This window comes from Pagrus major, chromosome 20 (assembly GCF_040436345.1).
Source record: "Pagrus major chromosome 20, Pma_NU_1.0".
Lineage (NCBI taxonomy): Eukaryota > Metazoa > Chordata > Actinopteri > Spariformes > Sparidae > Pagrus > Pagrus major.
Window position 1 is genome coordinate 23,590,759 of NC_133234.1, and position 11,930 is coordinate 23,602,688.

The 11,930-nt window shown below is 43.4% G+C and overlaps 1 protein-coding gene across 4 annotated transcripts; it reads left to right on the plus strand.

Annotated features, from left to right (window-relative positions):
* Positions 1-1,913: 1,913 nt before the first annotated feature.
* Positions 1,914-11,867, plus strand: LOC141015951 (PDZ domain-containing protein 7-like). 4 transcript variants are annotated; one of them, XM_073490174.1, is made up of 18 exons: positions 1,914-1,966; positions 2,529-2,609; positions 2,694-2,990; positions 3,627-3,764; positions 3,847-4,021; positions 4,095-4,271; positions 4,364-4,511; positions 6,468-6,528; positions 6,641-6,818; positions 7,173-7,399; positions 7,484-7,648; positions 7,728-7,843; positions 8,007-8,098; positions 8,779-8,870; positions 8,984-9,055; positions 9,156-9,752; positions 10,602-10,702; positions 10,871-11,867. In XM_073490174.1, exons 3-18 carry the CDS (start codon positions 2,828-2,830, stop codon positions 11,012-11,014), a joined length of 2,646 nt encoding a protein of 881 aa, XP_073346275.1. In that variant the 5' UTR covers positions 1,914-1,966; positions 2,529-2,609; positions 2,694-2,827; the 3' UTR covers positions 11,015-11,867. The 4 variants fall into 4 exon arrangements, with proteins under 4 accessions (XP_073346275.1, XP_073346276.1, XP_073346278.1 ...); XM_073490175.1 differs by having other exon boundaries at positions 2,707-2,990; XM_073490177.1 differs by having other exon boundaries at positions 2,765-2,990.
* Positions 11,868-11,930: the final 63 nt, after the last annotated feature.

Consider the following 11,930-nt stretch of genomic DNA (forward strand, 5'->3'; position numbering starts at 1 on the left):
CTTCCCATCCTCACAAAACCAGACATGTTTTGGCGTGTTGGCGTTACAGTGACTGGGACTGTTTGACATATTTTGACATTTTGTGTTCAGCATGAATAAAATTTGGCTCTCACTCGATACTTTAATACGTCTGAAGCAGCCATGGAAACAGGTCGGTATTCTTTGTTTTTTTAACTCTGTGTGAATGGTATCGCAGGATGTGTTTGGTACATAGATAAATTGTAAAAACCTCTGCATATCACTGAATGGGCTGTTTTTATCAAATGGTTTTCAAAAGTTATGGTCATTGATTTATCTAAGCTGTAATGGTGGAGTTTACATCTGCCTTTCAGTAGATTAATTTTAATTCTTAGGCTGTGTTCAAACTTCAGAAAAATCTGATTTCTTTTTCTCAAATCAGATTTAAACAAACTGTCCGCACTTTTATTTGCAAGTGATCAGATTGGATTTTTGTATCCAGACATCGGCAACCTATCTGCATGCTTTAACTGTTGCTGTGGGGACTGAGACGCACCTGTAGAAATATCATTTGGATCTTATTTCAAACCTCCGCCAAATGTGATTTGCCTCTGATTTGCAGAAAATCACATTTTATGTGTTTTTGGCATCCAATCTTCCTTAAATCAATCTGAATATGCCAAACAAAATGATTAAGACTGGCAGTCTGAACAAGGCTTCAGACACACAAGATGGTTTGTTTGCATTTACCGTAAAAGATACAAATATTGAGACTAAAAGTTCATTCTTGACCAGTTGACTGCTTTTTATGAAGCTTGTGAAGATGAGTTTACTTCCTCTGCTCCCTCCAGTTCTGTCCTTCATCCAGAGGGGGGAGCTGTTGAATCAGTGACATGTGGCTCTTGTGGTCACACTGATGGTTGAGTGATCCTCACCAACACTAACTTGTTCCTCACAAAGTCGTCCCAGGTCTCTCTGGAGGAGTACTTTAAAATACTAATACTGTTGTAAAAGACACATTTCCATTAGTGTATTCACAGCTTTGTTTCTCTTCTCTTCCCTTACTTTGCAGCAAGTTTTATATGACTCTAAATACAGAAGAATGGGTCTGGGTCTTGCTCATCTGGGTGTTTTATTAAATCTGATCCATGCTCAGAAGAAGGGTTACCAGGTGGTGGCTTGTATGTCATCAGGTTTTTAAAATAAAACGGGTAAAAGAAAACAGGTCTAGTCTTTAAAAGTTATATTCACACTCATTCATTTGTTAAATCTGGAGACAAAGCTGATCTTTCTACAAACGAATATAAATAAAAGCCAATACATTTGAGGATATCCTGAAACACAAATGAGATTTAAGTCTGTGATTTTATTGCTGTATATTTAAACGTTGACTTTCTGAAGTGAGATTTTGTCAGAGAAGCAAAGTATTTTTTATATATCTCCTTCATGTCATCAGTGCCATTTATTGGTCTGTTTAAAAGTTTTGTTTTGTTGATGTTGATGTTGGTTTATTCACGAGTCTGGGTCTAAAACACTGAGGAGACAGACCTGATGCTGAAAAACCAACTCAAACCAAACTGTTACAATAATTAGATGCAAGATAAATAAAATAAATTCTTTAATTAAAACATCTCATTAATGTTAATTAATGTCACAGTGTTGTACTGAATTAAAAAGTTATTGCTCTTTGTTGCATCAGTATCTGATGTACACAAAGTTGACTTAATGCCAGATAATTGGCGTATCTTTTGTCCAATCAAATGCTCTCAACTTACTACATTCCAGCCAATAGCGATGGACGAGGGGCGGGGCTTCTGTCAGAGGACTATCCCGGACAGGTGCGTTGGGTCTTTTTGCACAACATGGACTCAGGTAGGCTAACGAGCCGACTTAGCTTCATTAATGTAGAGAAAATGGGATGAATTCAACCTTATTCGCGGTCGCCTGTCAGTTTGTGTTTCTCTCAGTAGCCTACATGTTGTCTGTTTGAGCGGAATGTAAATGTGTGGTGAGTATTTGAGTAGTTTTTTGTGCGTTTCTCTGTTATTTTAATGCGAAAAAGTCTACATGTGTGTTCACAGAAGTGTCAGATATCGTTGCCGAATAAACCCTTAAGTTGCGCGGTAATTAAAACACTTAATTTGAACTAAATTAAATCTCGTGTTTGTGTCGATAATCACACGCCGACGTTAAATGTCGCCTTTTGACGCCGCGCTTCGTCGCGTCGCTGTCCGGGGTGCTGAAGCCGTGTGAGACGTTCGGGGGGGAACCCCAAGGTGACGACATGACGACACACTGTTACCACGGGTTAGGTTTAGTGACATGTAACCATGGTATCAACACCATGTGACGTCATGACCCTAAGTGGGTCAAGTCTGATCTAAATAAACCTATTAAATCCTGTTTCTAACCTCACCTGGAGTCACAAATACTTCACCTGTTGGCTTTTCTGTTAATGGAGCGTGAGTTGTAAAGACTAAAAATATCTTGAAGACATGCAATAGATATTTTTTGTGTTAATGCTTTGCTGTGTTTGTGTTTTGTTTTTTTTGTTGTTGTTGTCCTGTGAGGCTCAGACAGGTGAGAGAGATGCATCATGGGCAGGAATGGACCAAAGAGTCAGCCGTCATGTCACAAAGCAGCCTGCGTCGGTGAGTTAATGGATCGTGCTTCCACCTCACTCAAGCTGCTAAAAATCGACAAAATCTCAATGCGGTTTTGTGAAGGTAACGTAGTGTCAGTATGCAGGGAACACAGCGGACACACTGCCTGAGGATCCCCTTCCTTCTGCTGTATGCCGCTGTAGGCTCCTCCACCCGGAGCTGAGCCCCCGGTGGAGCGTGAGTGAAAGGGGACCCCGGCAGCCTCCATGGCTCACTCGTCAGACCCGTCCCGCAGGGAGAAGACCCCCGGGACTCAGGGGTCACACACGGCTACGCGCAACCTCTTACGGAAGAAGGAGCAGCGCCGGCGTGGAATCCGATCCTCCTCACCCATGGGCCGGGTCATCCTCATCAACTCTCCTGTGGATGGTGAGGAGGTCGTTGGGCTGCCTGCTGCTTGTGTCGCGCTTATTTACAACCTTCAAGCTGCTGGAGATAAAACACTGGTTCAGGTTCATAGTCTGATGGACTTTAGAGGGGTTCTTTTAGAAATGTAGGGGGAAAAGCAAAGTTTAGACCTATTTAGTTACACAAGTCCTGCATTGTACTGACCTGAGCAGTGGTCCACAACCTTTTTGTCTCATTAAACACGTTAAACTTTTCACTCCACTGAATAATATGCCTTTCCTGGCTTCAGTCTCCTCTACCATTGCCGTGATCTCATCTTCCTAAACATCTGATATGTCTATGAAACTTTCCGGTATTATTATCTCTGCTGCTGCTGGCGTGCTTACTGACCCCTGATCCTATCACATCCCCACACTGGCCCTACGCTGCCTCTACCATTCATGTGCGTGTAGTGAGTTAATTCCTGAGGATGTGCACGTCCAGTGCCCAGTACCCAGGATACGCAAGGCAGTCATCAAACTGTACTTAAGCAAATGTCACCTGACAACCCTCCTGATGGGTGTTGCTCCAACGATAGTGAGCGACTGCTGTATTATAAATTGTCAAACAAGAATGAAGAGACGGACTTATTGACACAGCATCCATGTGGTATTTTAGGTGGAGATGACTGCGAGGACCTCCACACGATCACAGTGGACAAAAGTGTGGACGGCAAGCTGGGCTTCAGCGTGCGTGGAGGCTCAGAGCACGGCCTCAGCATCTTTGTCAGTAAGGTGGAGGACGACAGTACAGCAGGTAAACTAACGTGTTGCTATGTGAAGACAACGTGGCACCATGATGACGTCTTGTTACAGTAATTAGGTGCTCTTGTTCACAGAGGAGGCCGGCCTGCTGGTAGGTGATAAACTGGTGGAGGTGAACGGTATCAGCCTGGAGAGCATCACCATGAGCAGCGCTGTGAAGGTCCTGACGGGCAACAACAGGCTGAGGATGGTGGTGAGACGTGTCGGCAAAGTGCCCGGCATCCGCTACTCCAAGGAGAAGACTACCTGGTGAGAAAGAACGAATCCTTTCGATATTAACTCACAAAAATGTCAGACTCTGACTGACTGGAAAATCCTCCAGGGTGGACTTGATACACAGGCGGATGGTGGTGGAGGAGAGCGGACGGACGCCTTCAGAGACGAGCTCAGGAAGCGCCCTCCAAAGGATCGTCCACCTTTACACCACCTCAGACGACTACTGTCTGGGCTTCAACATCCGTGGGGGAAAGGAGTTTGGTCTGGGCATCTATGTCTCCAAGTACGTACCTCTGCCGTGGAAAACCTGATGTTTTTGTTCATTTATCTCCACCACTTCACAACATTTATTGAGCTGCTGTCTTGTTGTCTCAGACTGGATCCTGGTGGTCTGGCTGAGCAGAATGGAATCAAGATGGGGGACCAGATCCTGGCTGCCAATGGAGTGAGCTTTGAGGACATCAGCCACAGTAGTGCCGTGGAGGTGCTGAAGAGCCACACACATGTGATGCTGACCATCAAGGTGAGAGCGGAGATGAACAGCGTTGTTAAAGCTCATTATGAATTCATAGCAGGGAAAAACTATGGAGCCACTGAAGTCTAAATATGTTGCACAAGATTACAAAATATCACTTTAGTAAAAGACAGCACATGTTTTGTTGTTGTAACACAAGAGACAAGATGTTCTCATTTTATTTCTGCATTGCTGTCAAGAAATAGGAAGAAGAAGAAGGGTTTAACAAAAGGAATAATGTTATATGTGATGTTTATGGAGTGTTGAGTGTTGTTGAGGATCAGGAGTCTCACGGCCTGAGGAAAGAAGCTGCTCTGTAGTCTGGTGGTACAGCAGCGGATACTTCTGTACCTTTTGTCAGATGCTAGCAGGGTGAACAGACTGTGGCTGGCGCAGGTGTTGTCTTTTAGTATCTTTGAGCTCTGTGCAGACATCTCACTTCACCGGTATCACTGATGCTCTGTAGATGGTACCAGTGATGTTCTGGACGGTTTTAATCAGCCGCTGTAGAGCCCTCCTGTCCTGAGCGGTGATGAACCGTGCCAGTTTGTGATGTTTCCAGTCAGGATGCTTTCCACTGCTCCTCTGTAAAAGACAAAAGAGTCTTTGTGGTGATGACCAAGATAGGTTCTCAGTGATGTAGACAGGAGTTTGTGTCTATGTCTCCTTTTTTCTAAAATCAACAATCAGCTCTGAAAGTTTCCATCTCATGAATCTTCTTCATGAGTCTGACCTTGTTGCCTGCTTTAGGTGGATCAGCCTGTAATCATTTACAGATGACTGCTTTTTTTTTTTTGCCCCTGCTGTAAATATATTCAGGAGCTATTTGTCATTTTCTGGTCCTTTTGGCAGAAAACCCACATTAAGTGGCACGGATGCTGCATGATTGTCAGAATATCCACCCAAAATATTTGTATTTATTGTACTGTATATTTTCAGTTGAGGAGAAATGACAAAAAGGTTTTTCCAACAGAATTCATACGTGGAAAAAAATAGTTTCACATATGTTTTCATGGTTATTTATCATTTAATACTTTTTCTCATCTCTCCTGGATTTGGTCTCTCTACTCTAGAGTTTATTTACTTTTCTCGTAAGGTCTTGAAATGAATGATTGCACGTTTTAATTGTGTGATTTCCTCAGGTTTCATATTTTCCTCATTTCTTTCAGGAAATACTGACATAACTGTAAATATCTGGAATAACTTGTGCTTTTCTGAATTGTATTTCTCTCTTAGTGTTTGTTTTTCTTTTTTTAACACTATGCTGAAGAGACAACATGACAAGAAAACATCTTGGAAGTAAAATTAATCCACTTTGATGGAAAGATATTAGAAAATCTAGTGTGTATAATACTTGTGTTGGGATGTTTGGAGCTGAAGTATCATGATCCATATCGACTCTTTGTTTTTAGAAAGCATGCTGGTGAACTGGTTAACTTTCTGACCCGTTTCCTACCTTTCATCTTTAATTCACTCACACACACGTAAAACCAAACACAAACTCCCCCGAGCCACGCGTCGCTGCACAGCGGATACAGCGGCGGTTTGTGTGGCAGGGCCGACAGCTGGCACGCAGTCGTAATATTCCTCGCTCACTTTACTTGTCGGAGCTTGGGTTTCGCGCTGTGAAAAATAGCCAGGCTGTGTGCATTATTCACCAGGCAGCCGGGATCAGGTGCTGATCAAAGCTTAGAGCCGCGTTCTGTGTGTGTTTTGTCTCGGGATGCCTCGCTTTCTCCCCGTGGAAACTGAAACATGTACAAGAGTTAGAAAGCATCGCAGCTATCAGAGGTTACTGTGAAGTGAAGAAGGGAAATGTTTCTGTTCGAGGAGGAGGAGGAGGTGTTTGGTTTTGGATCTCTGTGTGCGTCTAGGGTTACTCTTTATCAAATATAGCGATCCCATAAAAGTTTCAAGGTCTCTACTGTATCTCTCATTTGCATATCTGTGGCCATCTCTTCACAGGAAGCAGGACGATACCCTGCTTATAAGGAGATGGTGGCAGAATACAGGTGGCTCAATAAGCGTATGTATCTAAAGTTTCATGTGAGCCTTTCTGTTTGTGTTTCTGTCTGTGTGAGGCTCAGTGACCAGCTTAAATCCAACTGAGTTAGATGATCTCTTGTGCTCTTCCTCAGTGGCCAACGGTACTCAGAAGTCTTCCTCCCAGGGCTCAGACTCCAACTCCTCGGCCTCGTCTCTGTCGTCTGGGACTCCTGTCAGCTCTCTGAGCGGCCTGTCGCAGGTCATGTTCCCTCCCAGCATGCCGTTTGGTTCAGACATGGTGGATGTTTGCATCTCGACTGAGGACCAGAGGTCAGGATCAGCTTGGTGATTCAGTAAAGTTCAGGCAATTCATCTTGAGAAACAAAGACCAGACTGATAATATTTTATAAAACTTTTACGCTAGGCTCTTAAAGGGACAGTCCACCCTAGAATCAAAAATACTTTCCCTTTTACCTGTAGTGGGTAGTTGGGATTGTAGGACAGGTCAGCCCAAAGTTTCTGCCGAGATGGGAATGAGACTCAAAAATGAACTTTTCTTACAAATAACACCTTTAAAATGTGTATATATACACAACAAGCTGAGCAACTCACACCACCTAATCTACACTGCACTACAGGTAACTGGACTAGACAAGACATGATCATGGTGTTTTGTTTGTTCAGGTCTGAGTCGGAGCGAACTGAGACCGCCATCCAGACGGACCTTCCCTCTCAGAGGACGGGTGCAGAGACCACCCGCAGCCTGGGACGAACCACTCTGCTCAGAGACACCATGATCCGGGCAGAGGAGGCCAGGGGGAGGATAGAGAACACGAAGACCGCCGTGCTGCTGGCTCTCAGTAGGCCGAGCCGACCCATCAGCAGGTCCCAGAGCCAAGTCACCGTGGCAGGTGAGGCGAGGAGAGAGCGGGGTCATCAAAAGACGGCTCAGTTGAAATTAAAACAATGACTTATTGTTTGCTGTCCAATCGCAGAGATCAAGCAGAAGAAGGAGAAGAAGCAGAAAGGGAAGGACCCAGAGGAGAAGAGCACCCTGCAGCGCTCAAAGACCTTCGTCAACTTGTTGTTCAGGGGCGGACGCAAGAGGGACGCTTCCAGAGGACGCTCCAAGTCCCCGTCCACAGACAAGGGTCGCAAAGGTAGAGGCAATTTTGAATTTTAGTATTTTTATTACTGGTTCAGTAGACAAATACTGATTCTCCTCTGTGACGTTCACAGATGGACGACAGGTCAGCGTGATGCCAAATTCAGAGATGCTCGGCGTGGTGGAGGACATGGCCCGCAGGCTGCTGACTGAGGAGGAGGTGGCTGCTGTGATGAAGTCGTGTCGAAGGGTGAGAAGCTTTTCTGTGTGGTAATGTTGATGTGTGAACGAGCCATGAAAGAGTTTGTGTTTACAGAATTAATCACCCAATAATTCACAGCATATCAGCTCTGAGTTTAGGTTGTGATGAACTGGATACTGAATGACTGATTTTTGCTGTTACTCTTTAACAGTACATAGCAGAGCGGTCAGTGGAGAACTTGATACGCCACCTGCTGGTCGTGCTGGACAGACCTGAAAAGCTGCTGCTGCTGAGGGAAGTCAGGTAAGAAGGAGTTTTTACAAACCAAACAGTCACAATTGATTAATGGAGAAAGTAATCAGCAGAGTAATCCATGATTAAAATAACTTGCATACAATATAATTCCCTCAACAACAACTACAAATCCTGCTTTGAGTAATAATAATCTAATGATATACAGTAACATGAAATATAAACATTTTTCTGCATCAAGTACATTTTCTTGACAATATTTACAAACTTTTACCTAAAACACATTTTTAATGCAGGAGTCTTACTTGTAATTGAGTATTTTTACTCAAGTCGATAATAAGAATTACTTCCTCCACCAATAATAATAAATTAATTTACTCCTTAGCCTACTTTGATTAATGTTAAGGTAAACCATGATCTGAAGTTGGTGATAATCACAGGACAGTTACTTTATATGAAGCTGATATTGGTGCTAAAATATACAGAATAATGTGGATTTCCATCATGAAGATTTCTTTCTGCTGTCCTGTAATAACTGTGAATAAACTCTGCTGAGTCTCCTCTTTAACAGCTCGTGTCTCAACACAAATACTGCCAGAAGGGGATTAAGTGTTTTTCAGGATAATCTTCTCAAATCCAAATGCTCCACAAAAAGACACTGATGACTCATTAAAAATGTTTTATAATCTATCACAAGACTGAAAATGACTCAGCGTTTTCTTGTCCGTCAGGATGCTGCTTCCTCCCTCTGATTTGAGTTTGTTCAACAACACGGTGACCCCCATCGAAGTCGAGGCCTACGACATCCTCAAGTATCGCTCAAGTGCGTGTGATACATGTCAGGATCAGAAAGTATAAGAACTAAAACAAACATTCAACACAAATCAGCTCTGAACAGTCGTGGTTACACTCTCTTCTCTCTTCTCTGTATTGTAGTCAAAACTCCTCCTCTTCGCTCTCCTACATCTGGTCGAGCACCCAAACGGCGTCTCATCACTCCGATCCCAGGTCAGCACCTTTTATGTTCCTTTGGTTTTATGTTTAATATGCTCTGAAATCAGATCTTTGATTTTCCGTGTCCTGGTATTTCTGTGGTGTTTTGGTCCAGATTACAGGGGAGGCTTTGAGCTCCACAATGCTGAGGAGGTGGCGAAGGAGAGCCACCTGCTGGAGGAGCTGGAGAAGCTCAGTCTGTCTGGGCCCCGGGGGTCCAGGGAGAGGCCCCACACCTCCAGGTCCTTCACCCCGCTGCTGGACATACCAGTGGATGGTTACACTGAGTCCAGAGACCTCAGATCCCCCTCCTCCAGCGCCATGCTTCCAAACTGGCTGCTGGCCAGCAACGATGACCCCCGCCCTCGCCTCCGCACAGACATCGGGACCATCCGCTCCGTCCACTTTGACGAAGTTTCACTGCACTCGACCGCAGACCGAGGAAGGTCCGCGTCCAGAAACGGACACTCCAAAAGCAAAAAGGATAAAAGTGGAGAGAGGAGTAAAGACGGTGTGTTCACGCTGCAGAGTGCTGCTCGCAGGAGTCGGCCACTGTTGTCGCAGGTGTTCGGTTCAAGTCCAGATCAACAGGCGGGCAGCGAACAGATGAACGGACATCAGGCCGCAGCAGAGAACGGACTCAACGGCTCCGAGCCTGTACAGGAGTACAAGCTCAAAACCGTCAGCATCTCCAAGACCAAACAGTCGCTGGGTAAATGAGTGAATGAATGATCTTGTTATAGTTATCATCGTTTAAAGGGTCAGTTCACCCAAATCACTAAAATCTTTACATTTTCCAACTAACCACGAGAGATATTTCAACATTGGAAGAAACTTTCAACTGGTTATGAAACATCTCCATTTAATAAGATGCCTCTATATGACCTACATAAACAAACATCAGCGAGGAGACTACTTTTGTGTAATTATTACAGTTCCTCTTAATGCCCGTCACCGGGTCGGATTCAACTGACTTTTAATTAATATTTTATGTTGGCTGTGCTAACGAGCTTTATCTTGTTGCTGGCTTATTATTATGAAGACTGTAGCTGTATGGTAACAAAATTATGTCCACAGAGGCCACTAAAATCAAGTTTCTTGTACAGAAGCTGCTTTAACATGTAAAAAAGTTTTTTGTTTTTATCTGAGATTTCTGCCTCCATCCCAAAATAATCACTTCAGTATAATATTTCATCTGGGGGTGGTGTTCACAGCTTTGAAAAATTAAATTTAAAAATATCAACAGCTGAAAACAATGCCCCGATTTTTCAGAACAGACCACAGAACTGGAACACTAGGAACACCACATATATATAGATCATAATAAACTTTATTTATGTGGCACTTTTCATAACACAGTTCAGAAGAAACCAAAAACCAAACGCATCATAAAACACACATCAGAATATAAAATGTCAGGAGTGGGATGATAACACCCAGATTTCCAGAGAAACTGTTTAGCTTTTTCTGTGAGCATCATTAATAAAATTTGCAGCAGAAACGTCAGAGACCAATTTAAAATACACGACTGACCTCGACTCGTGTTGTTTGAATGTTTCAGGTATCAGCATATCTGGAGGGATGGAGTCCAAGGTTCAGCCGGTGGTGAAGATCGAGAAGATCTTTCCTGGAGGAGCCGCCTCCACGTGTGAAGTGCTCAAGGTGAGACGACGTTCACCAGATTAAATTTAAGACCTTTTAAAGACCACGTAGAATGTGATTTAATACCTCACGCTATCGTAACATCCAAAGTATTAAAATATTGACCTGCAGACGTCCTGTTGACACACACAAAAGTAGAGACAGTTTGTTCTGTGATTGTTTCCTCAGGCTGGATTTGAGTTGGTGTCTGTGGACGGAGTCTCTCTGCAGGGAGTTACCCACCTGCACGCCGTCGACATCATCAGAAAAGCCTTCAGCAACAAGGCCAAAGACCCCATGGTGTTTGTGGTCAAAGTCCCCAAAAACCTTTGAAAAGAAGACTGAACACTGATCATGAGTTTATAAAAATGTCCTGTGATTATCAGCTTCCTCTCACAGAGACGGGAAACTCCAGCCCAAACAGTCTGATGAGCTCTGAGGTCATTTTGCCATTCATGTTAAAGTTTGTTAAAGTTAGGAACGAGGACATGGACGCTGCTGACTGAAAAACAAACATGGCCTCAGGCAGCAGATCACAGGACTTCAGAACCAGATGACGGAAGATATGAAACGATGTCGTCACAAAAATACTCAAAGTAATCCGACATTTCAGTTAATGAACTTTGTGTCCTCAGAGCCTGAAATTATGAATCAATGGTGCTCCTGATGCCTTAAAATGTCACTTATCACAACCCAGGAGCCAACGCCTGTCAAGAACATGACTTCTTTGTACATTTTGTGTTGTTTTAACATTTTATCCTCCCAAAAACAAGTAAACGTGTCATTGATCAGGAGTGTATGTCGCTACTTCTGATGACAAACTGTAACCTGAGTGCCTTTTAAAAGCGTTTACACTCAACAAAAGATATAAAGGCAGCACTTTTGTCTTTGCTCCTTTTTTTGGTACACTTAAAATAATTATTTCTTCATAATCACTCACAAGGATTTTAAACAAATTTGAGCTCAAATGAGAGAAATAATTGTTTTGTGTGCTTAAAAGTCTTTTACTTCAATTTGTCAAAAACAGGAGTGTTGTGTTGAAGTCTGAACGCTGACCAGCAGAGGGCAGACACGAGCTGTTCAGAAACATTTCTCCTCCTTCCGAAGGAAACACAAACCTTTACAGCATCGCCTGAATGCTAACACGATGAGAACAGCCCAGATAAAACTGTTATTGTCCTTACTGAATACTGACAAAAATAAACTTGTTTACTCTTACTTACATCTGCAAACACTCTCTGATGCTGTT

Bases quoted from the DNA above. Each gene is read 5' to 3' on its own strand.
- LOC141015951 (XM_073490174.1), top strand. From the start codon at position 2,828: ATGGCTCACTCGTCAGACCCGTCCCGCAGGGAGAAGACCCCCGGGACT. The intron at 9,056-9,155 runs GTCAGCACCTTT...GTTTTGGTCCAG, and splicing joins TCTCATCACTCCGATCCCAG to ATTACAGGGGAGGCTTTGAG. The intron at 9,753-10,601 runs GTAAATGAGTGA...TGAATGTTTCAG, and splicing joins CAAGACCAAACAGTCGCTGG to GTATCAGCATATCTGGAGGG.